Source organism: Hydra vulgaris, chromosome 04, assembly GCF_038396675.1.
Source record: "Hydra vulgaris chromosome 04, alternate assembly HydraT2T_AEP".
NCBI classification, from domain to species: Eukaryota; Metazoa; Cnidaria; class Hydrozoa; order Anthoathecata; family Hydridae; genus Hydra; species Hydra vulgaris.
The window spans coordinates 46,311,901-46,331,057 of NC_088923.1; the positions used below are offsets into that span (position 1 = coordinate 46,311,901).

The 19,157-nt window shown below is 29.4% G+C and overlaps 1 protein-coding gene across 4 annotated transcripts in view; it reads left to right on the top strand.

Annotated features, from left to right (window-relative positions):
- LOC136079840 (uncharacterized) overlaps window positions 1-10,349 on the top strand; it is a 66,403-nt gene extending 56,054 nt beyond the window's left edge. For all 4 annotated transcript variants that reach the window (XM_065796457.1, XM_065796458.1, XM_065796459.1 and 1 more), the window contains exons 14-19: window positions 723-1,199; window positions 1,544-1,582; window positions 1,711-2,196; window positions 8,382-8,417; window positions 9,580-10,068; window positions 10,180-10,349. In XM_065796457.1, the coding sequence (XP_065652529.1) occupies window positions 723-1,199; window positions 1,544-1,582; window positions 1,711-2,196; window positions 8,382-8,417; window positions 9,580-10,068; window positions 10,180-10,184 (1,532 nt within the window). In that variant the 3' untranslated portion in view covers window positions 10,185-10,349. The remainder of the gene's footprint in view (window positions 1-722; window positions 1,200-1,543; window positions 1,583-1,710; window positions 2,197-8,381; window positions 8,418-9,579; window positions 10,069-10,179) is intronic.
- Window positions 10,350-19,157: the final 8,808 nt, after the last annotated feature.

Consider the following 19,157-nt stretch of genomic DNA (forward strand, 5'->3'; position numbering starts at 1 on the left):
CAGACATCATTATGGCAATGAATTTTCCAATAATTACAGTTTGCTTTTTATTTCTAAGGGTTTTTAAAAAAAAAATTCTACAATGACATCATTTACTAAAACTCTTTGAAATTAAACGCGCTTGAATAAATTATAAAATCTGTAGATTATAATGTATATTTTAAACACTTTGAGAGATTGGCTAATATGGAGACAGTGAGCTTTGAGTAAAACAACAAAGTTTGTTTTTGTTGGTATACATTTATTATTTTGTTTTACTTAAAAAAATTCTGCCCAAACATTTTATTTCCATCATTCTCTTTAAAATGAACACAACTTGTCTCAGCACTTTAGGATCCCTTTAAAGTAAATTATTTTTTGATGTTAAATTCATTTCTAATAGGGATACCACATTAAATTCCTTTAGATTACTGTCGGATTGAAAACTATCTTATTCGTTTATATAATTCGTTTATATAATCTTATTCATTTATTTATTTATTTACTATTTTTTTTATTTAATTAACTATTATTTTTTATTTAATTAACTATTTAATTAACTATTTTTCTTATTTTTATTCTCAATATTTTATTAGTTTTATTTGCCAGTATGACTGTTAATTAACATGTTTTAAGTTTTTTTTGCAAAAATAAAATGGGTTTTTACTAAAATAATTTTTTTTTAATAGTATATTTATGTATATATTTTAGGTTTGTTATTTTTAATATTTAATTTTTTTTAGCAAGAATAATCAAATCATTAACCTATGTAGTTGGTGGAAAAATGGTGGCAAGCATTAAAAAACTAGATAAAGAGTTTCGTGTTTTCTTAAAACTTCATCCCAACAATTATTCTAAAAAGTTGCACAATGTCATTCATTTAGTTGTTGGGTCTAGTCATAAAAGTCGTGGCAGAGAGGTTTTAGGTGTATGGTTTTCAGATGCTGGCGATGGCAGATTAAATATCACTGTACCAACAGCTAAAAAATATTTTATTACTGATCCTCAACCAACAAATTCATTTTGTACAATAGATATTCTTCAGCAATACGAAGAAAAAAAATACATTTACATTATTAAAATTAATGCAGAAAATGTTTACTCTGAACAGAATCCACTGCCCAAATTGTTCAACAATGTTCAGGTGTATGCCTCAAACCCATGGGACTTAGTGCAAGACACATTCATAGAGGGAATGTTTATAATCAATGGAAAGAAAGGTTCAAGTTTTTTATCAAAATTTATTAAAAATTTTCTTATTATGTTAATATATCAGATGTATAACATAAAAAAATTATACATTTTAATTTTTTTTTGTAAGCATTGTTCTTAAAGAAAAAACTAGCTATAATAAGGTGTTTGTAAGTTATTTTTTAATTCAAATATTATAAGGAGTTAGTAAGGTAAAAAAAAAATTTTATGGAAATTTAATGAGGTGTTTTTATTGTTAATTTTTTTTAAACAAAAACTTGATAAGTTTATTTCTTTTAATATCTGCTGAAATAATAAAATGAATGATGATCTTAAATTTTGTCTTTTTATCATTTTTTTAATTTTGTTTCAGATCAACCAAGCATGATTGATCTTGTCATCAATCCAACAGGTATGAAGATAAATACGTCACTACGATTTTACTAAGATTTAATATTATTACAAATAAAATATAGTTTTATTGATTATCTATAATAAGTATATATTGAAATAATGATTGTTTAAAAACATTCTTTTTAGATAAAGTTGTTCAACTTTCAGAGAAAGAGCTCTGTGAAAATGAAGTTATTGGAACAATGAGCGTTTTAGAAAAAGCATACTCTGTATCTTTTAAACTGAAACCTTATTCTTACTCTAAAGGATGGGAAAATGTTCTCCATGTAACCAAGGGTCAGAATTATGGAGAGTGTGGTGACAGAAATCCAGCAGTGTTTTTTCATAAAGATGGTTCTGGGCAACTTGTATTTTTCTCGGCTATTAATGGCAATATTAACTCAGAGTTTGAAACAAAATATCCACTTCCACTCAATGTATGGTCAAGTATTAAAATAGAACAAACCCTGAAAGATCGTGCTTATGTTTATGCTATTTATGTTAATGGTTCCATTCAATATGAAATTGAAAACAAAGATCCAAGGCAATTTAAAGATGTAAAAGTATATATTTCAGATCCGTGGTATACTGCACATGATGGTGATATTAAAGAGTTGTTTGTTGTGAATGGAGGTTTAGTATAATTTTTTTAACTTTTTAATAATTTGAGTACTGGAGGTAAAGTTAGAGATAACTAACAGTAAAAACAAGCATACATACATAGATACACACATACATACATACATACATACATACATACATACATACATACATACATACATACATACATACATACATACATACATACATACATACATACATACATACGTACATACATACATACATATATACATAAATATACATATACATTTTTTTTTTTTTTGTTATTCACCTCCTCAAGGCTGAGAAGGCACCTACAGATGAGGAGGCTACTTAATAGTGGTTATAACCCTCTCTCATCTCTATAACTCCGAAACATGAACCTTGACAAACAAGGCCGCTCTGCGGAGAAACAACTTGATATATAATTGATATATATAGTTAGCTTGATATGATATATATTGATATTTAGATATTGCTATATATATATATATATATTTATATATATGAAGACCTCAGTGGAAAAACCGGCGTTGTAACATTTAAAAAGTATTGAGAAAGTATTTGTTGATCATTAATAAATGTCTTTATTTAAAGCAAAGAAAAAAAAAATTTTGTATAAAAAATTACAAAATGTTTTGTTTTGAATAAATTTTAAATAAAATAATTATAATATAAATTTTTTTAAATTGCTTAGTTTCATTTGCTTTAAATAAAGACTTTTATTAATGATCAATAAATACTTTCTCAATACTTTTTAAATGTGACAACGCCGGATATTCCACTGAGGTCTCCATATATATATATATATATATATATAACAAGTTTATATATATATATATATATATATATATATATATATTTATGATATTATATTAGATACATATTGTATATATATATGTATGATATTATATTAGATACATATTATATATATATATATATGCATGATATTATATTAGATACATATTATATGATAAAATGTAATATATTCATATTAAGACAACCCTCAGAATTAGAAAAAATGAGGCAACAATTTGCCAACCTTAATCTTTTAGAGGTCAGCAAATTTTTCATTTTCATCCGGTTTATGTTTATACCTAGCTCAGCAATACCTTCTATTTTTGCTGCCTTAATTGAAAAGTTCTTTTTTGTTCATGATGTCCATATCTTTCCTAATATTTCTATGAACAGTTAGTTGTCATTTTATTAAAGAGCAGTTTTGATTTAATTTTGATCTTGATGGTGGAAACTTGATCCCACATTTTTGTTACACCTGTTGTGTCAAACCAGGGGCGTTGCGTGAGAAAATTCCAGGGGGGGGGGAAGGGGAAGAGACCTTGTTTTTCCCAACTGCTTAACATAGTTTTCACAACTGTTTTTTATAATTCAAGAATTAAAGAAATCAATTTCTGTCCTATTTACAAAATCTACTGATTGTTATACTACACTGCACTCACTCTCATGAATTGCCAATTATCAGTATTTATTAACTTCTATTAACAAAACATAGCTTCCTTTACATATATACAAAGTATTCAATTCAAAAAACGTCTAAAAGTTTTACCCATTCATAGTGAAATTGTATTAGTCCAAAAAAATATTACAATTTACAAATTCAACAAACTTTACAAACCATTCTGGCAGCATATATAGCAGTTTAAAATTTAACGGAAATGAGTTAGTACAAAGGAATATGGAAAATATTATTTTATTACAAAACTTATACGCACAATATTTTATCATCAGCCTATCATTTTTTGTCTACTGTTTGATTTTAATATGACATTTCTTCAACTGAACCCATCGTTTAACAAGATGTTTGGGGTTAACTCCTTTACAAAGTTCTTTTTCGCACTTCAGTAGCATGAGACTATCTAATCTCTCGTCACTCATTGTTGTTCTCAGATGTGATTTTACAATCCTGAGTTGACTGAAAGAACGCTCATTTGATGCTACACCATAAGCAGCTGTGATTACAAAAATGCATAGTTTATGGGCTTGTTTCAGTATATCCTTAAACTTCACAACATGGTACAAAATGTCTTGCAGCGTCTTGGCTGGTGTTCTTGATGAGTTAAAATCTCCATCACCTACTTCTAAACAGATATCTATCAAAATTTCCATCTGGCCTTTCAGCACATGAACGTCTGGAATATGATCCTTGTATCCAGGAGGAAAAAGTTTGCTTGCTTTTGTTAAGTTTTCAATACTCAAATTATCCTTATTTAACGGAAAACTAAAAATTTTGGTGATAGGGGCAAGTATTTCCTTTAATGCTGCCGAGTTTTCGGTTAAACCTATGGCAAGAGAGTCAATGACCTCTTTGAATTCTTTCCGGTAAAAAGCTTTCATCTCCATTGCTTATAATCTATGGTGTCGTTCGTAATCGTTTTCTGCATCAATGTGTAATTTCCTAGAAAATATTACTGCACTTTCAATCAAATTGTTCATAGCATCTGTATCGTTACTGATATTTTGTATGTTCTTGGCAGTACTTTCAATTACATTAATACTGTCAATGACATTGAAGTTTGGACTTTCTAAGATTTCAGTTAATATTTTTATCTTCTCAATGATATTCTTCATGAAGAAAAGAGTAATAATGAAATCAAAAGTTGTTACTTTTTTCAAAAGTCCCATTCCCTTAGTTCTCGTGTTAGTATCAAAAACCTTATTATTTGAGATGCTCTGAAGAAGATCAATAACCTTCTCCAAACACTGATTTAATGCCTTAACAGATTTTGCTCGTGCGGTCCATCTTGTTCTAGACAGGTTTACAAGCTGTATTGCAATGTCAATGTCTTCAAGTTTTTCTTTTAAATGACTAAATCTTTTTGTGCTTGATGTGAAGAAAACATGCAACTGTTCAAGGACATTAAACAATTCTCGTATTAAAGCATTAACATTGCAGGCATGTTCAAGAGCAGTGTTTGTTCTGTGGTCTTGACAAGGTATGTAAGGTACATTATGGCCAACTTCTTCTGTTATATACTTTTGTACTCCTTTAAATTGTCCAGACATTGAACTCGCGTAGTCATAAGACTGAAAAGCCATTTTTGATGTGTCAATGCCTTCTTTATGTAAAGAAGATAAAATTAGCTCAGCCATCCCTTTTCCAGTCTTATCAGTGCATTCAACGGATTTCAAAAGCCTTTCCCGAATCTCACCGTTTTCACTGGCTGTTCTCACAACTATACTCATTATGTCCTTATGTGACATAGCGGGAGTAGTGTCGGCCATCACGGAAAAAAAATTGGAGCTGTTAATTTCATCAATGATCTTACTCTTTAATTCAGTTGCAATTAAACTAATCATTTCATTTTGAGACGATGGACTCGTGTATGTAACTCTATATGGACGAAGGGCTCTATCTTCAATCCAGGCTTTTATTGTGGGATTGTGGCGAGAGATAAGATTAACAACTGCAACAAAGTTACCTTGATTAGCACTGTCCGATTCTCTAAACGCTAGCCCTTGGCTTCCCAAAGTCTTGCATGTATCGATAAGAATTTCGACGGTTTTTCTATTCTGCACCTCTATTTTTTGCTCTTCTATTAGAGCAATTCTATTGGATTTATCTATAAGGTGATCTATATGCCCTTTTTTCATAAGAAAGTGACAATTTTTACTTAATGCAACTTTATGTGCTTGAGAGGTAAAGTGCGCCTGAAGTTTTCCAAGTTTGTTTTTCCCATAGCTTTTCATCTTAGACCAAGATCTCACCCCAACATTTATCCAAGCATCTTCAGTTTTTCCCTTCTTTCCAACACCCTTGGGGAAAAGGCGGCAGACAAAACAAAATGTGGCATCCTTCTGGGTGCTGTATTCTAAATGTTCAAACTCTTTGTACCACTGGGGATTTAATCTATTTTTACCGTCACTTGGGAAACTAGCAAGTTTTAGTTGGTGTGGCCCTAACTGGATTAAATACAGTTTTTGATTATCCGTAATTGTATGTGGACGTAAACCTGGGTCATGGCTTATCAATGCTGATGAATCTGATTTGTCAATTATAATATTTTGAGCTTTGGTATCGAGTTTTTTTATAAAAGCGTTTCCCATTTTCAAAACATTTTTTGACATTTCCACCACAGAACTTGTTGCATTCACAATTTCAATTGCAGCAAATTTTTCATTTACTAATTCTTCTTTACAATATTTTTTATAAATGTCATTACAATCTTTAAGATTATCTATTAAAACACCCAAATTCCCCATGAGCGAAGTCCAATTTGTTGTTTCACTGCTTACTTCAGTAGTATCCAAGTTAATAATATTCGTGTCATCCTTTTTATCTCGGTCTTGAAACTGGGTTAAATCATCTGATTTAGGATTTAATTCTGTAAATTTCTCTGCTTGTTCCTGGACTACAGCATAACCCGGGTTTTCCCCTTTTGCATCATTATTATGAATTTTTGAACTTGCGTCCTCTTCAAATTTTTTATTAAATGATGTTGTTTCTTCTTCTATGGATATACCACATGTTGAAGTCGATGTTTCAATTATTATCAAGTCTAACTTTGTATGTTCACTACTTTGTATTTCATCATCCACTTCGACATCAATACCAGCATTCTGAGCAGCATTTTTGTTTTTTTGAAGCTAAGGAGGCTACAAAAGGATTCTCTGGGGCTCCCACTGTTTGTATACGAACCTTTCTACCACCATGAACGGATCTTTCATGACTGGTTTTATAGTCGTTATTAAATACTGCTTTGCATACGCAACATTGTAATTTATATCTTTTGCTATTCATATTTAGTGCTGGAAAACAAACGCAGATAATTTACCGTAATTTTTAAAGGATTCAATGTTTATAAAAGTTATCACTCTTAATAAATGTGATAAGATATAAGAGTCTTAAAATAATAGAATAAGACTAATAATCCTATTATATATTCTAATTAGGCCTATTACTCCTACAAACCTAATTCTGATCCTACTTTAGTATACTGATAATTGGAAGTAATAACAGGCGCAAAACGTTCATATCAGAGTTTAGCATTTATTTTATTATACTTTCTGATAAAAAGCTTTATATAAAATTATTATATTAAAAAATGAATCATATCATTTTAAATGCTATCATATCTTTTATACAAAGAAATGTTAAAATCAATTCATGGAAATAAATATTCACGTTTCAAAGTAGAAAGTATGAAAAAAATGAATAACTGCTTTTAGTCACACATAAAATTGCAGCTGCTATTTTTATTGCATAAACTTGCAGCTGCCATTTTTATTGTTGATAACAAAAAAAAGTTGCGCGAAAAAAAACAACAACGTGGAAATCAAAAGGGCGTTCCGTTATGACTTAACAATTTATTTCGTCTTGTGGAAAACAGCCTTAAGCCGTTTAATAAACGTAAAGTTTATTTGTCCAAGTCAAAAAAAAATTAGATCTTTGATGGATTTTCGCAAACATTTTAACTTTATTTAACTGGAAAATATTTTTTGATTTTATCACTGATTTCCCAACTGTCCCAACTCGTGGCAAGGAAATTCCCAACTTTTCTCTTTTCTAGATTCTGGGAGGGGGAGACTCCCCCCTACCCCCTCCAAGGCGACGCCCCTGTGTCAAACAGACCAAAAAAAAACAATTAAAAAATGAATTTATTTTTCACAACAAGAGTGAAGCCCCTTGAAGAATTACCTTCTGTTAGTACTGCCTAAATATAGATCTCTCAACTTGCTTTTAAAGAGTTTATATAAATTAAGTAGAGAATTGTGATTTTGTACTCTTTTCTCTCTGATTGATGTAAGCAAGTTTAGAATCACACTCCTTTTGAAATTTTTCACTGTTTTTCATTATACCTGTAATTTTATGTTCTTCAGCAAGTTTATTTAAATGACCCATTGTAGTGCAGTTTCTAACATGGTTCATAAAAACTTATTTTAAAAATGTTTCTATGAACTGTGACGTCACTTGTCATGGTTTATAGAAACTTTTCTTTTTTCAGTAAGACTAAAGTGGTTTGCCTTGAATTTTGAACAAAAAAAAACCGTCACTTTTGAGTATTGCTTTTTAAAATAAAAATACTTGTACTCCTGAGCTCTTTCAACTTGTTTTTTTCTTTTCACAGTTTATGGAATGATTAAAGCGTTTTAGATTGGTAAACCAAAGTTTTTCAAATTATTTAAACTAAGTAGTACAAGTATAATATTTTGTGCTTTAACACCAAATGACTTATAAATGTTAATTTTTTTGTTTGTTTTAGATACAAAAAATACCTCTGATAAAACTCAATCATTGGGTAATTTTGTTTTTAATGTTTTAAAGAAGTCTTTTTTTTTTATACACTCATAAGCGCAGTAAATAAATATATTAATGTCTAGCTATATAAAGATAAATATAACAATGTGTAACTAATTATAAGAAAATAGAACATGCATTACCGTCCATAATTATATGAATGGTCGTACTTTTCGATATAGGATATTATAGTTTTACTTACTATTGAGAGAAAAACTAAAAACAAAATCTACCTGACTTATATGTTATCTTCCTTTTTATTAGGCTTGCAAAAAAAGATAATATAAATTCGATTAGATTAGTTTATAATTTACTTTCCTTTTAATGACCCTTAGCGACAATAACCGCTTTACATTTTTGACATTCTACTTAATAACTTATCCAATTTATCAAAGTCATTTTTATGCCACTAACTAATGACTTTTTTCCACATCTTGTTCATCATTATGCATTAGTTTTTGACGTTTATTTTAATTCCTCCTATAAAAATCTGATAGAGGTTAGATTTGTGATAGGGGAGGCTAAATCATTTTATATTACATTTGATCGTTCTCGAACTCAGTCAAATAACTTAAACAATTTTTTGAAAAAAATGTTTTAGGATAAGCTCCAAGTCATTTTCTTCTGAAAAAATGAAAGCTTCTTATTAACCCATCTTTCCGAAGGTGTAGCATAATTTTATCATTACCCCCTCTATTTTTCCCTGTGGCATCTTAACCAAAACAGCCCACACCTTAACACTACACCTGACATGTTTTACAGTTAGTAGTACACTCTGTTTTATCATAAATTCAACGATTTTATTTTCCAGACAAACAATCTTATTTTGAAAAGCAAAGATTTAAAACTTCTATACGTCGGTCCACGTTCACAGTCATTGGTGGTCCATTTTTTATGTAGATTTGCCCATTTTAGCATTTTTATTATCTTATAATCTTTATTAAAGCATTTTAACCAAAGTATTTTTAAATTATCTTATAGTGCAACATAACAAGTAAACATGAAAAATAGTTAAATAATAGCATTTTTTAAAAATTTTAATGCCATTCGAATAATTATTAACGGTAGTGTACATATATATACAGGTGTAGGTTTATTTTTTTGAAGAAGGGGGAGTTGATTTACAATTGTTTTACATGTTGTTGTTTTTTAACTATTTTAAGATAAATTTGAAAATGCCAAAGAACAAAAGCTGCAAGAAAATAATTTGGTTGCAACCATAAGCCTTTTAAGTACAACATTCACAGTTTCTTTTCAGATAAAACCAACATCCTATTCGATAGGAAAGCATAGTGTTTTCCATTTTATGCAGGATAGATATTTAACTCAAGCCAAAAAAAAAATTTCAGCCTGGTTTCACGAGGATGGATCTGGAAGGTTAGTTATTGTAGCTGGTTTTTTAAATGACGTGAAAAAACTAACGGAGTTCACCACCAAAGATTCCCTCCCTTTAAACCAATGGTCATCTATTAAATTAACACGAACCAAAGCCGTTTCTAAAGATAAAACTATTTTTAACATCTACCTTGATGAAAAACGTATTTTCAATGTTGAAAAAGAAGCAGAACCTTTTGAGTTTGTTAGAGTTTTCTTTGGTGATCCATGGAACAGTGTTCAAAATGGCTACATTAAAGACTTGAAAGTATTCAATAGTAAGTTTTAATTCAACGTGTAGTGATTTAAAATAATTCAAATGTAGAAAATTTTTGACTTGATTATTATTTTTATTTCTTATTTTATTTCTTTTTTTATTTTTCATTTAGATTAATTTTAAAAGTTACAAAAACAACATCGTTGTCGAAACTATTGAACAAGCTAATTTGCCGATGTCATTCAAAAAATAACTTTTTCTAATTAGTTACGTAAATAATGCGATTCAAAACGTGTTACCCTCCTGAAATATATCAAAATAATAAATAAAAATAAAACGAAATTTTTGAACTTTTATTTCCTTATCTCCGTAGCTGTTGACTTTCATAAGAACCATTTAAGAAAACAGGCATAATCTATACAGGTTTAACAGATCACTTTCCGAGCTCGACTATGTGGTTAAGTTTAAATCACAAATTTCTTTGTTTGTTTGTTTGGTTTTTTTTTGCGAAATTTATGGCTTAAAAAAAAAGTTTTAATTATTTTATTTTCAATCTTATTGAAATATAAAATATACTGTTAGTGGTAAAAAACTATTTGATTACTCTTATTTAGTAGTATTTTAATTAATATTTTTTTCGACCAGTTTGAGAAAAACTTAATCTAAAAAATTAAAATAGTAGACAAATACTAATTGTAGCAGACATTGTAGCAGACAAATACTAATTGTACTAATTTGTAGTAGATGATTTAAGTGATGTTACCAATTGTATATTTATGCAGCGTGGAAATTAAGGTGGTAGTATACCATTAAAAATCTTTCATTTTAACATTTTGTTCAATTTTTAATAGTGCATAACATATATTATATGATTAAAATAAAAGTAAAAATTTAAAAAAATTAATTATGCGCATAATTATTGATAGACAAATGCCTAAAAATGAATAACTGGCGACAGGGTTTTTCAGCAACCGCAAATAAATTTGAACTGAAATTTTGGCTTGTAATCCTTTACTTATACAATTACAAAATACACTAAAAGTTTTGGATTTTGACCAAAAAAAGTCAAAATATATGCATTTTAGTCATATTTAAAAGTTTTGGTGTTATTTGAGAACACAAAATCACTCACAAAAGTAGAACGCAATTAGCTGTAAACATAATTCTAGTAGAGGTTGCAAATACATGTGTTACAAACAAGTGTACCAAATTTCAGATCGAATCAGTTATCAGTTTGAAAAATATCTCCGTCACCAGGCTATAAAACATGATTTTGAGAATAACTCAATTTAAAAATAAAAACAAAAAAAACAATTGTTCAAAACTCTCCACTTCCACAAATTGCACCTTCTAATGTTTCGTTTTGATCGCAAAAACCTTTTTGTATAGCTCTTATTTTCTTGCGTCTTAATTTCACTATACTTGTGCATTGTTTTTCTGCTTTAAAAATGCGCTTTGAGTCATTTATAAGACAAAAGTTACGTAGATTGCAACCTACTGTTATTTCAAGCGTATCAAATAACGTCTCTAAAAATTGTAGTCCATTATTAAAGTATAGGACAGCTGATGCTACTCCAACACATAAAGCAGTTCTTTCAACAAATATATCTTTGGGACACCGCTTCCGAATCAATTGATTCAAAGATTCATTAGGATTTTGTATTTTACCGCGCAAACACTTTTCTAAAAGAATATCACTTCCAAGATCTATAAATATCGGTTTTATAAAATCTCGAACAGCAGCAGCAATACAATTATTTTCTTTGTATGTTTTTTTTCCAGTTACTTTATCAGCCTGAAATTTGTACCAAGAATCCTTAGTGCACAAACAGAATTGATGACGTGTTTCATTGTCATAACTTTCAGAACAGTGAAAAAGAACAGCTGCTACACTTTTTTTCATTGCATATAAACTACCAATGTTCTGCCTGATTGCTTTGCCATAGCAATTTTGCAATGTTTTAATAACATTTTCTGTCAAACGACCTGCTCCTCCTAGTTTCTTACCATCACTTAAAATTTCTTTGCTGCTTTTTTTTAAGTTTCTAAAACGCGTGCCAACTCGTTTTTAAATATGATCAATGCACTCTGCTTTTTATAAGGTTTAGCAGCAACAATACTGGTATAAGAACTACTATCTCCGTCACCAAGATATCAGGTATACCTTAAGTTGTTTTTCTTTTCAGAACGATGAAAAAGTTTTAAAACACCACTTGGTTCCATAGCCGATGATGATCCAGTATGACTAATTTTACACTTTTGGTAATGTGATGACTGGAACTTTTCATATTCAACTGGGTACGTGTATTTTTTTAACTTCCATATTGAACATAATTTACATGTTTTTGTTTCTATTTGAAAGTCAATAGATTTACCACTTTCAACTGAAATTGCAGAAACAACTCCGTTGTTTGAAGTAAAACCACGCTTGTTGTTCGATTAAATTTTTTTTACAAAATGTAGCAGATGAAAAAAACTCAGTTTTCCAATTGCAATTGTTTTAACATATTTTTAAACCAATACTTAACCATACTTTTTTGAGGAATCGAACATTAAATAAATATTATCTTCACACAAATTCGGGCAATTCAGTAGCGGTATAACGTTTTCCAACAGACTAAAGTTCATAACAAAGTTAAAATCTGAATTTTGAAAATCTTAAATATCTCTATCAGCAATATTTAATTTTTTTGAAGAAGCAGAATGCGTGGCAGATTCAACAAAAGAAAAAGTTTTCGTTTCTGAAGAAGGAATCTTTGTATATCTGTTTCCACGAAATTTTGTTTTTTGTTATTGTAAATAATTGTTTTCTCTTTGATCCACCCATATTATTTTTATTTTAAAAAGATAAAAGATTTACTATTGCATAAATAATAAAGTTTGAATGCAGCTTGAAACAAGAAGCGAATTACGTCAATTAAGCCATCATACTAAACTAATTAACAAGAAGTTGTTGCAGTCTACAACTTTGCACTTAAAAGAGTTGAAAAGGTAAGTATTTTATGACTTTTTCATGGTTTAACTTAATTCTATAGCGCATAACAACGGAATAAACAAACCGTTGCTATGGGGAAAATGAAAAACATTTTATACCGATACATTAACAAGTTTTAACATGTGATGCCTTTTTTACTTCGTTTCTTCAAATTGCTGCTATGTTTTCTTGATGTCTTCATAATGTTTTATCAGCAGAGCCTTAATCGATTTAGCATCTTTGGGCAATTTATATCCTTGTGCATTTAGGGCTGTTCTCAAACGTTGACTAGTTGAGACAACACGAAAGGGCAGCCCATTACATGAAATAAGCTCACCCAAAACAACATCAGCAGGATCCTTTATCTTAAAAAAATGAATTAATGGGTTTGATGACTTTAGGCTTACTCAGGATTAACAACAGCAGCAAATGTGATGTTTTGCTTTGTCCTCTGGTGGTTCCTCATGGAGCTTGTGGTTCCTCCTTTGCACTTAATTTCTTGGTCGCAGAGCTTACACTTGGCCAATTCAAGTTCTTTTAAGTGCAAAAAGTGCTTCCAAACTGGTGTGTTATCCTTGTGGACTTCAGAAAACGACATTTTTGTTTTTGTGAAAATTTGTTTCACGTTTTTACATTACAAATTGTAGTAACTTACTGTTAAAGTTAAAGTTGAAGCAAATTTAATGTGTTCATTTATTTTCTCGAAAAACTGCACATCAAGAAAACTGTTTTAGAATTGCCAAATACCAAGTAAATTTTGTACAGAAGATATATATTCAAAAACCGGTTTTGATAATAACATTTTTGGTTTCCAAAACCTTTACGGTTTCCGGAAACCGGTTTTCCCTAACCTAATAAGTATCATATAAAATGAGGCTATTCTCAGAGGCAGGTAACATTTTTGATGAATAAAGAGCTGGTTTGTTGCCCAAAACTGGGTAGTAACTCTTTTTGCACCATAATATTCATAAACTTCTGGAAGTCCTTACATAATTGATTACTGCATGTAAAATTGTAGAAAAAGCCTATGATGAAATATTGCCTGTGATGGCATACCGGTCATATTTTCATAAATATTGGTTTTGGCGAAAAAGTGATTAGATCTACATGTCTATACTGGCTTCACCTTAGTTTTAGTAAAAATAATTATTCCCTTATGCACAAATATTGCTTTTTTAATCAACAAAAATTGATTTTGGGATGTTCTGTTGTATTTTTAATTTTAAATTAATTTAAATATGCATTAAATTTTTAATTTGATTTAAATTTAATAATTAATAGTATTATCAATTAAATTTAATTTTTAATAATATATTTAAGATTGTGATTTTATTTTTAATTGTGCAGAAATAAAACTTTCATGCATTTTATATCCGGGCTTTGTGCATTTAGCGGAATACTTATTTTAATTTTATCTTTTGAACAAGGCAGACACAGTTTGTTTAAATGAAAATGATAACTTCTTCCTAAGGTGGCATTCTGACGAGTTAGGTGTGTTGCAATACTGACAAGTTGAGAAAACCTGCTGCTGTGTAGCACGAAATGGTAAATTAGGATAATTACGCGAAATTTCTGGCATTTCTGAGGAAAGGCTCTAAGATTAAACGAAATCATTAAGTTACCCTCGATGCGAACCAGTCCCGTCCTCCCCTATGCCATCATAGGAGCTATAGTTGCCTATGATGGCATATTTGTGCTTTTTTTTAAAAATAAGAATAACTAATAATAAAAAAAAACTCTTATTGTTCTATATGTAACAAGGAATGTATCCATATCAAAACTTTTATTCTTGGTCTTTAAGATACTAAATAGTGAAGCTTCATACCTAAGTATGCCATTATAGGCACCTTTCCCTTACATTGCGTTTGTTTAGAATTTTGTATTTTGTACCTATGTTTACCTATAGTTTTTCATTGCCCTGTAGGACAATAAAAAACTATAAGTATTGATTTAATTTATACATTCTGTGTCACATTTTTTTTAAAAAAGGTAAAAAATAAAATCTGGCTTTCCGGCCTGAATTATTAAAATTCCGACCGGAAGCGGAATGATCTAAAAGTCACAAATTCCGGCCAGAACGGAATTCCTGTATATCCCTAATAAAAACCAAGTCATATAAAATAAATAATAACATCCAAACCATAAAAAGTAACCATAACAACTAAACCATAAATAATAACCATAACAACTAAACCCTAAATTTAGCGGCCATGGCGCAGTGGTAAGAGTACTTGCTTTAGAAGCAGGAGATCGAGGTTCGAAACGAACTCTGGACAATTTTTCGCGTCACGGTAAGGAAACAGGCGTGAACTTCCTATTTAAATGCACTTCCGCTTCGCTCTGTGACAAGACTGTTAGGTCTTATTGGGGCACCTAAATAACAAAATAATAATAAAAAATAACTATAACAACCAAAGTCACAACACTAAAGTTTTTTTGATTGTGGTGAAACAGATACTTTTTTTTTTTTTTTTGTTAATTCACCTCCCCATGGCCGAGAAGACCACTACAGACGAGGAGGCTACTTAATTGTGGTTATAATCCTCTCTCAACTCTATAACCCCGAAACGAGAACCTTGACAAACAAGGCCGCTACGCGGAGAAACAAGTTGATATATTTTGAAGTAAAAAAATCTTTACTTTAAAACACGGTTTAATCGACTGTGCCAATACAAGTAATAATAGTTGTTAGTACTAAGAAATTTTATTATTTTATATCATGTTAGGTACATAAAAAACTTTGTTAACATAAAAAAAAAAAGTTATACAATGGCATTAAAAAAGATATGGATATTGTAAAGATATTATTGTTATTATTAAATTAGTATTAGTATTATTAGTATTAGTATATAGTATTAGTATTAGTAATTACTATTAGTAATTACTATTAGTAATTACTATTAGTAATTACTATTAGTAATTACTATTAGTAATTACTATTAGTAATTACTATTAGTAATTACTATTAGTAATTACTATTAGTATTAATGCAGCAATAGTATTATATTGTATATAACCCTTTAACAGTCCATGCCGTATTATTACGTAAATTTAATGGGGTTTCTAAATGTCCATGCCGCTATATAACAGTTTTATGTATTTCCTCATATTTCCTTCTTGTTCATCAGTAATTATACATCTAATCGTCATAAAACTTATTACTACATAAATACAGAGCTTTTTTTTCAAAAATTCACTTTTAAACGTGTTCACTTAATTTTAATTATGGCCGATAAGGAAGTTCATTCAGTGCAAAAATCATTATCATAAAAGCGAATATTTTCTCACAAAGAGATAAAAAATTATATGTTTGATGAATGCTTAATGAAAAGATATATTTGATGAAAGATTAATGAAAATGATAACGAAAGATTAATGCTCAAAAATGCTCAGAGAAGATGTGTGGTATGTTACAAACACAAAATTCGAAATGATTCAAGATACAAATGTGTTGAATGTGATATAGGACTTTGCGCAGCTCCATGCTTTGCCAATTATCAAACAAAAAATAAATATCAGTGAATATATTTTTAAAATTTTGTGTTAATATAGTATGTTTATAAATTCCTAAACTTTGATTAACACCATTTTGTAGTTTAATAGTGTTGAAAATAGTAAAAAAAAACTTTTTTTAATTTAATAATAAAAAAAACATGGGACATATGAAGACCAAAAAAAAGCTGGACTAATAGCGACCGTAATTAAAAAAAAACTGGACTGTTAAAGGGTTAATGCTGTCGTGGCGCTGTGGTTAGAGTTCTTGCTCATAACCATGAGGTTCAAGGTTCGATGTTAGCTTTAGTCCTATAAGCAACATTGGTAAAGAAGGCGGCGTGAACTAGTTAATAGACAATATATCGTTCTAGTTAATAGACAATATATCGTCTGAGTTTTTTCTCCCGTGAACTTTGGGTAGTCAAACTTGACTTCCTGAAATTCACGGAGAAAAAGTTAGACGAAATATTAGGCCAGGTGAATAAAAATGAGCAATTGCTTTTACTCAGTAATTGATCAGCTTTACGTGAATAATGTTAGCTTTAGTCCTATAAGCAACATTGGTAAAGAAGGCGGCGTGAACTAGTTAATAGACAATATATCGTCCTAGTTAATAGACAATATATCGTCTGAGTTTTTTCTCCCGTGAACTTTGGGTAGTCAAACTTGACTTCCTGAAATTCACGGAGAAAAAGTTAGACGAAATATTAGGCCAGGTGAATAAAAATGAGCAATTGCTTTTACTCAGTAATTAATCAGCTTTACGTGAATAAAAGTTAGACGAAATATTAGGCCAGGTGAATAAAAATGAGCAATTGCTTTTACTCAGTAATTGATCAGCTTTACGTAAATAAACTAAGGAGTTTTGCTTAAACTTTAATTTACGTAAGTCACGTAAGTCTAAGTCACGTAAAGTTAAGCAATTTATTCAGTAATTGTTCATCTTTACGTGAATGAAAAGTCAATTAAAATTGGTAAAGGTTTTATTCACGTAAAACTAACCAATTACTGAGTAAAAGCAGTTGCTCATTTTTATTCACCCAGCCTATTGTCTTCCTTGTTAAATGCTCTTTCAAGATCCTCTGTGATAAGACCGTAAGGAATTGTGGGAGGGCTTAAATAACTACAAAAAAAAAAAAAAAAAAAAAAAAAAAAAACATCATCACCCTCTTTTAATACTACGCTTTTACACCCTCTTTTAATACTACACCTTCAATACTACACCTTTAATACTATACATACTAATACTTACACCCTCTTACTACGCTTCAAAGTATAATTATTTTTAGAGATTTATTAATAGTTTTGTAACATATATCTTTTGATATAGATTCAAAGATTCCGTTACATATTCGGTTTCTTGGTTACATATATTAACTTTAAATAAGATAAGCCAATGCATATAAAATAAATAGTTGCTACTTAACTCAAATAGTTATTCTAAAACTTTTCCTTTTAGTAGAAACTTAAACGAGTTTACTGATTTCATCATATCAAAATTGTTATCAAAATTGTTCCAGATCAATGGTCCTCAATATGTTTTAATAACGACTTTTTAAGCAAATCATTAAATCTTAAGGAATAGTTATTGGTTGAATTTTTCTTTAATTTTTTTTTTCAAAACTTTTTGGTGTAAAACTATTAAATTATACGTATATGTCACGTACTGAAATATTATAATTTCATGTACATTCATTATTTTAATGTCCCTCATTAACAACTTTAAATCACCAGAATCGTTTTTTATGTAAATAATTCTGCTCGCATGTTTTTGTATGCTGAATTTTTTTTCTAAGTTTAGAAGGTTGTGTACTAAGCCCAAGAGATATTGTAGTTAATGTAGTTATGCACAGTTAATGTAGCGATAACTGAAGCTGAAGTATATTAATTGTAGACTTTGGGAGTTAATGAATGCTCGGTACTTCAATTGTTTTGCTTACTTTTGATTCAATATACTTTATGTGAGGCCAAGATTTTAAACTTGGCCTCACATAAAAAACTTTAAGTGCTTTATTGATAAATTTGATTGGTATTTATTATCAAATTATGTAAATTAGGTGGTAGATTTTTTATTTGTCATCAGGTAAATTAGGTGGTAGATTTGCTATTTGTCATCAGGTAAATTAGGTGGTAGATTTTTAATTTTTGTGATCAGGTAAATTAGGTGGTAGATTTTTTATTTGTCATCAGGCAAATTAGATGGTAGATTTTTTATTTGTCATCAGGTTAATTAGGTGGTAGATTTTTTATTTGTCATCAGGTAAATTAGGTGGTAGATTTTTTAATTGTCATCAGGTAAATTAGATCGAAGGTTTTATATTTATTATTAAATCAGGTAAATTAAATAGTAAATTTCTTTAATGAAATAATAAGTTTGTTTACATTGTTTGCTTTGAACCAGGTATTTCTTCAGTTCATATTTACATATTTTTCCAGTTCATTTCTGCATATTTCTCAAATTCAAAGCTTTGGGCACCTCTTTAAAGCTGAAATCGCTCATAAAGAAACTGTTTAAATTTTATAAAAGTTTGGGGTACCTTGATTCAACCTATGATTTTCTTTAAAGAAAAGACAAATTTGTACTTTAAAGTCAAAAAAAATAATAAATATAACCCAATGCATCAATTGGTCCTAACCACATTTCAGAAACCCAGATTTTATACCGTTTTAAAAGTCACTCT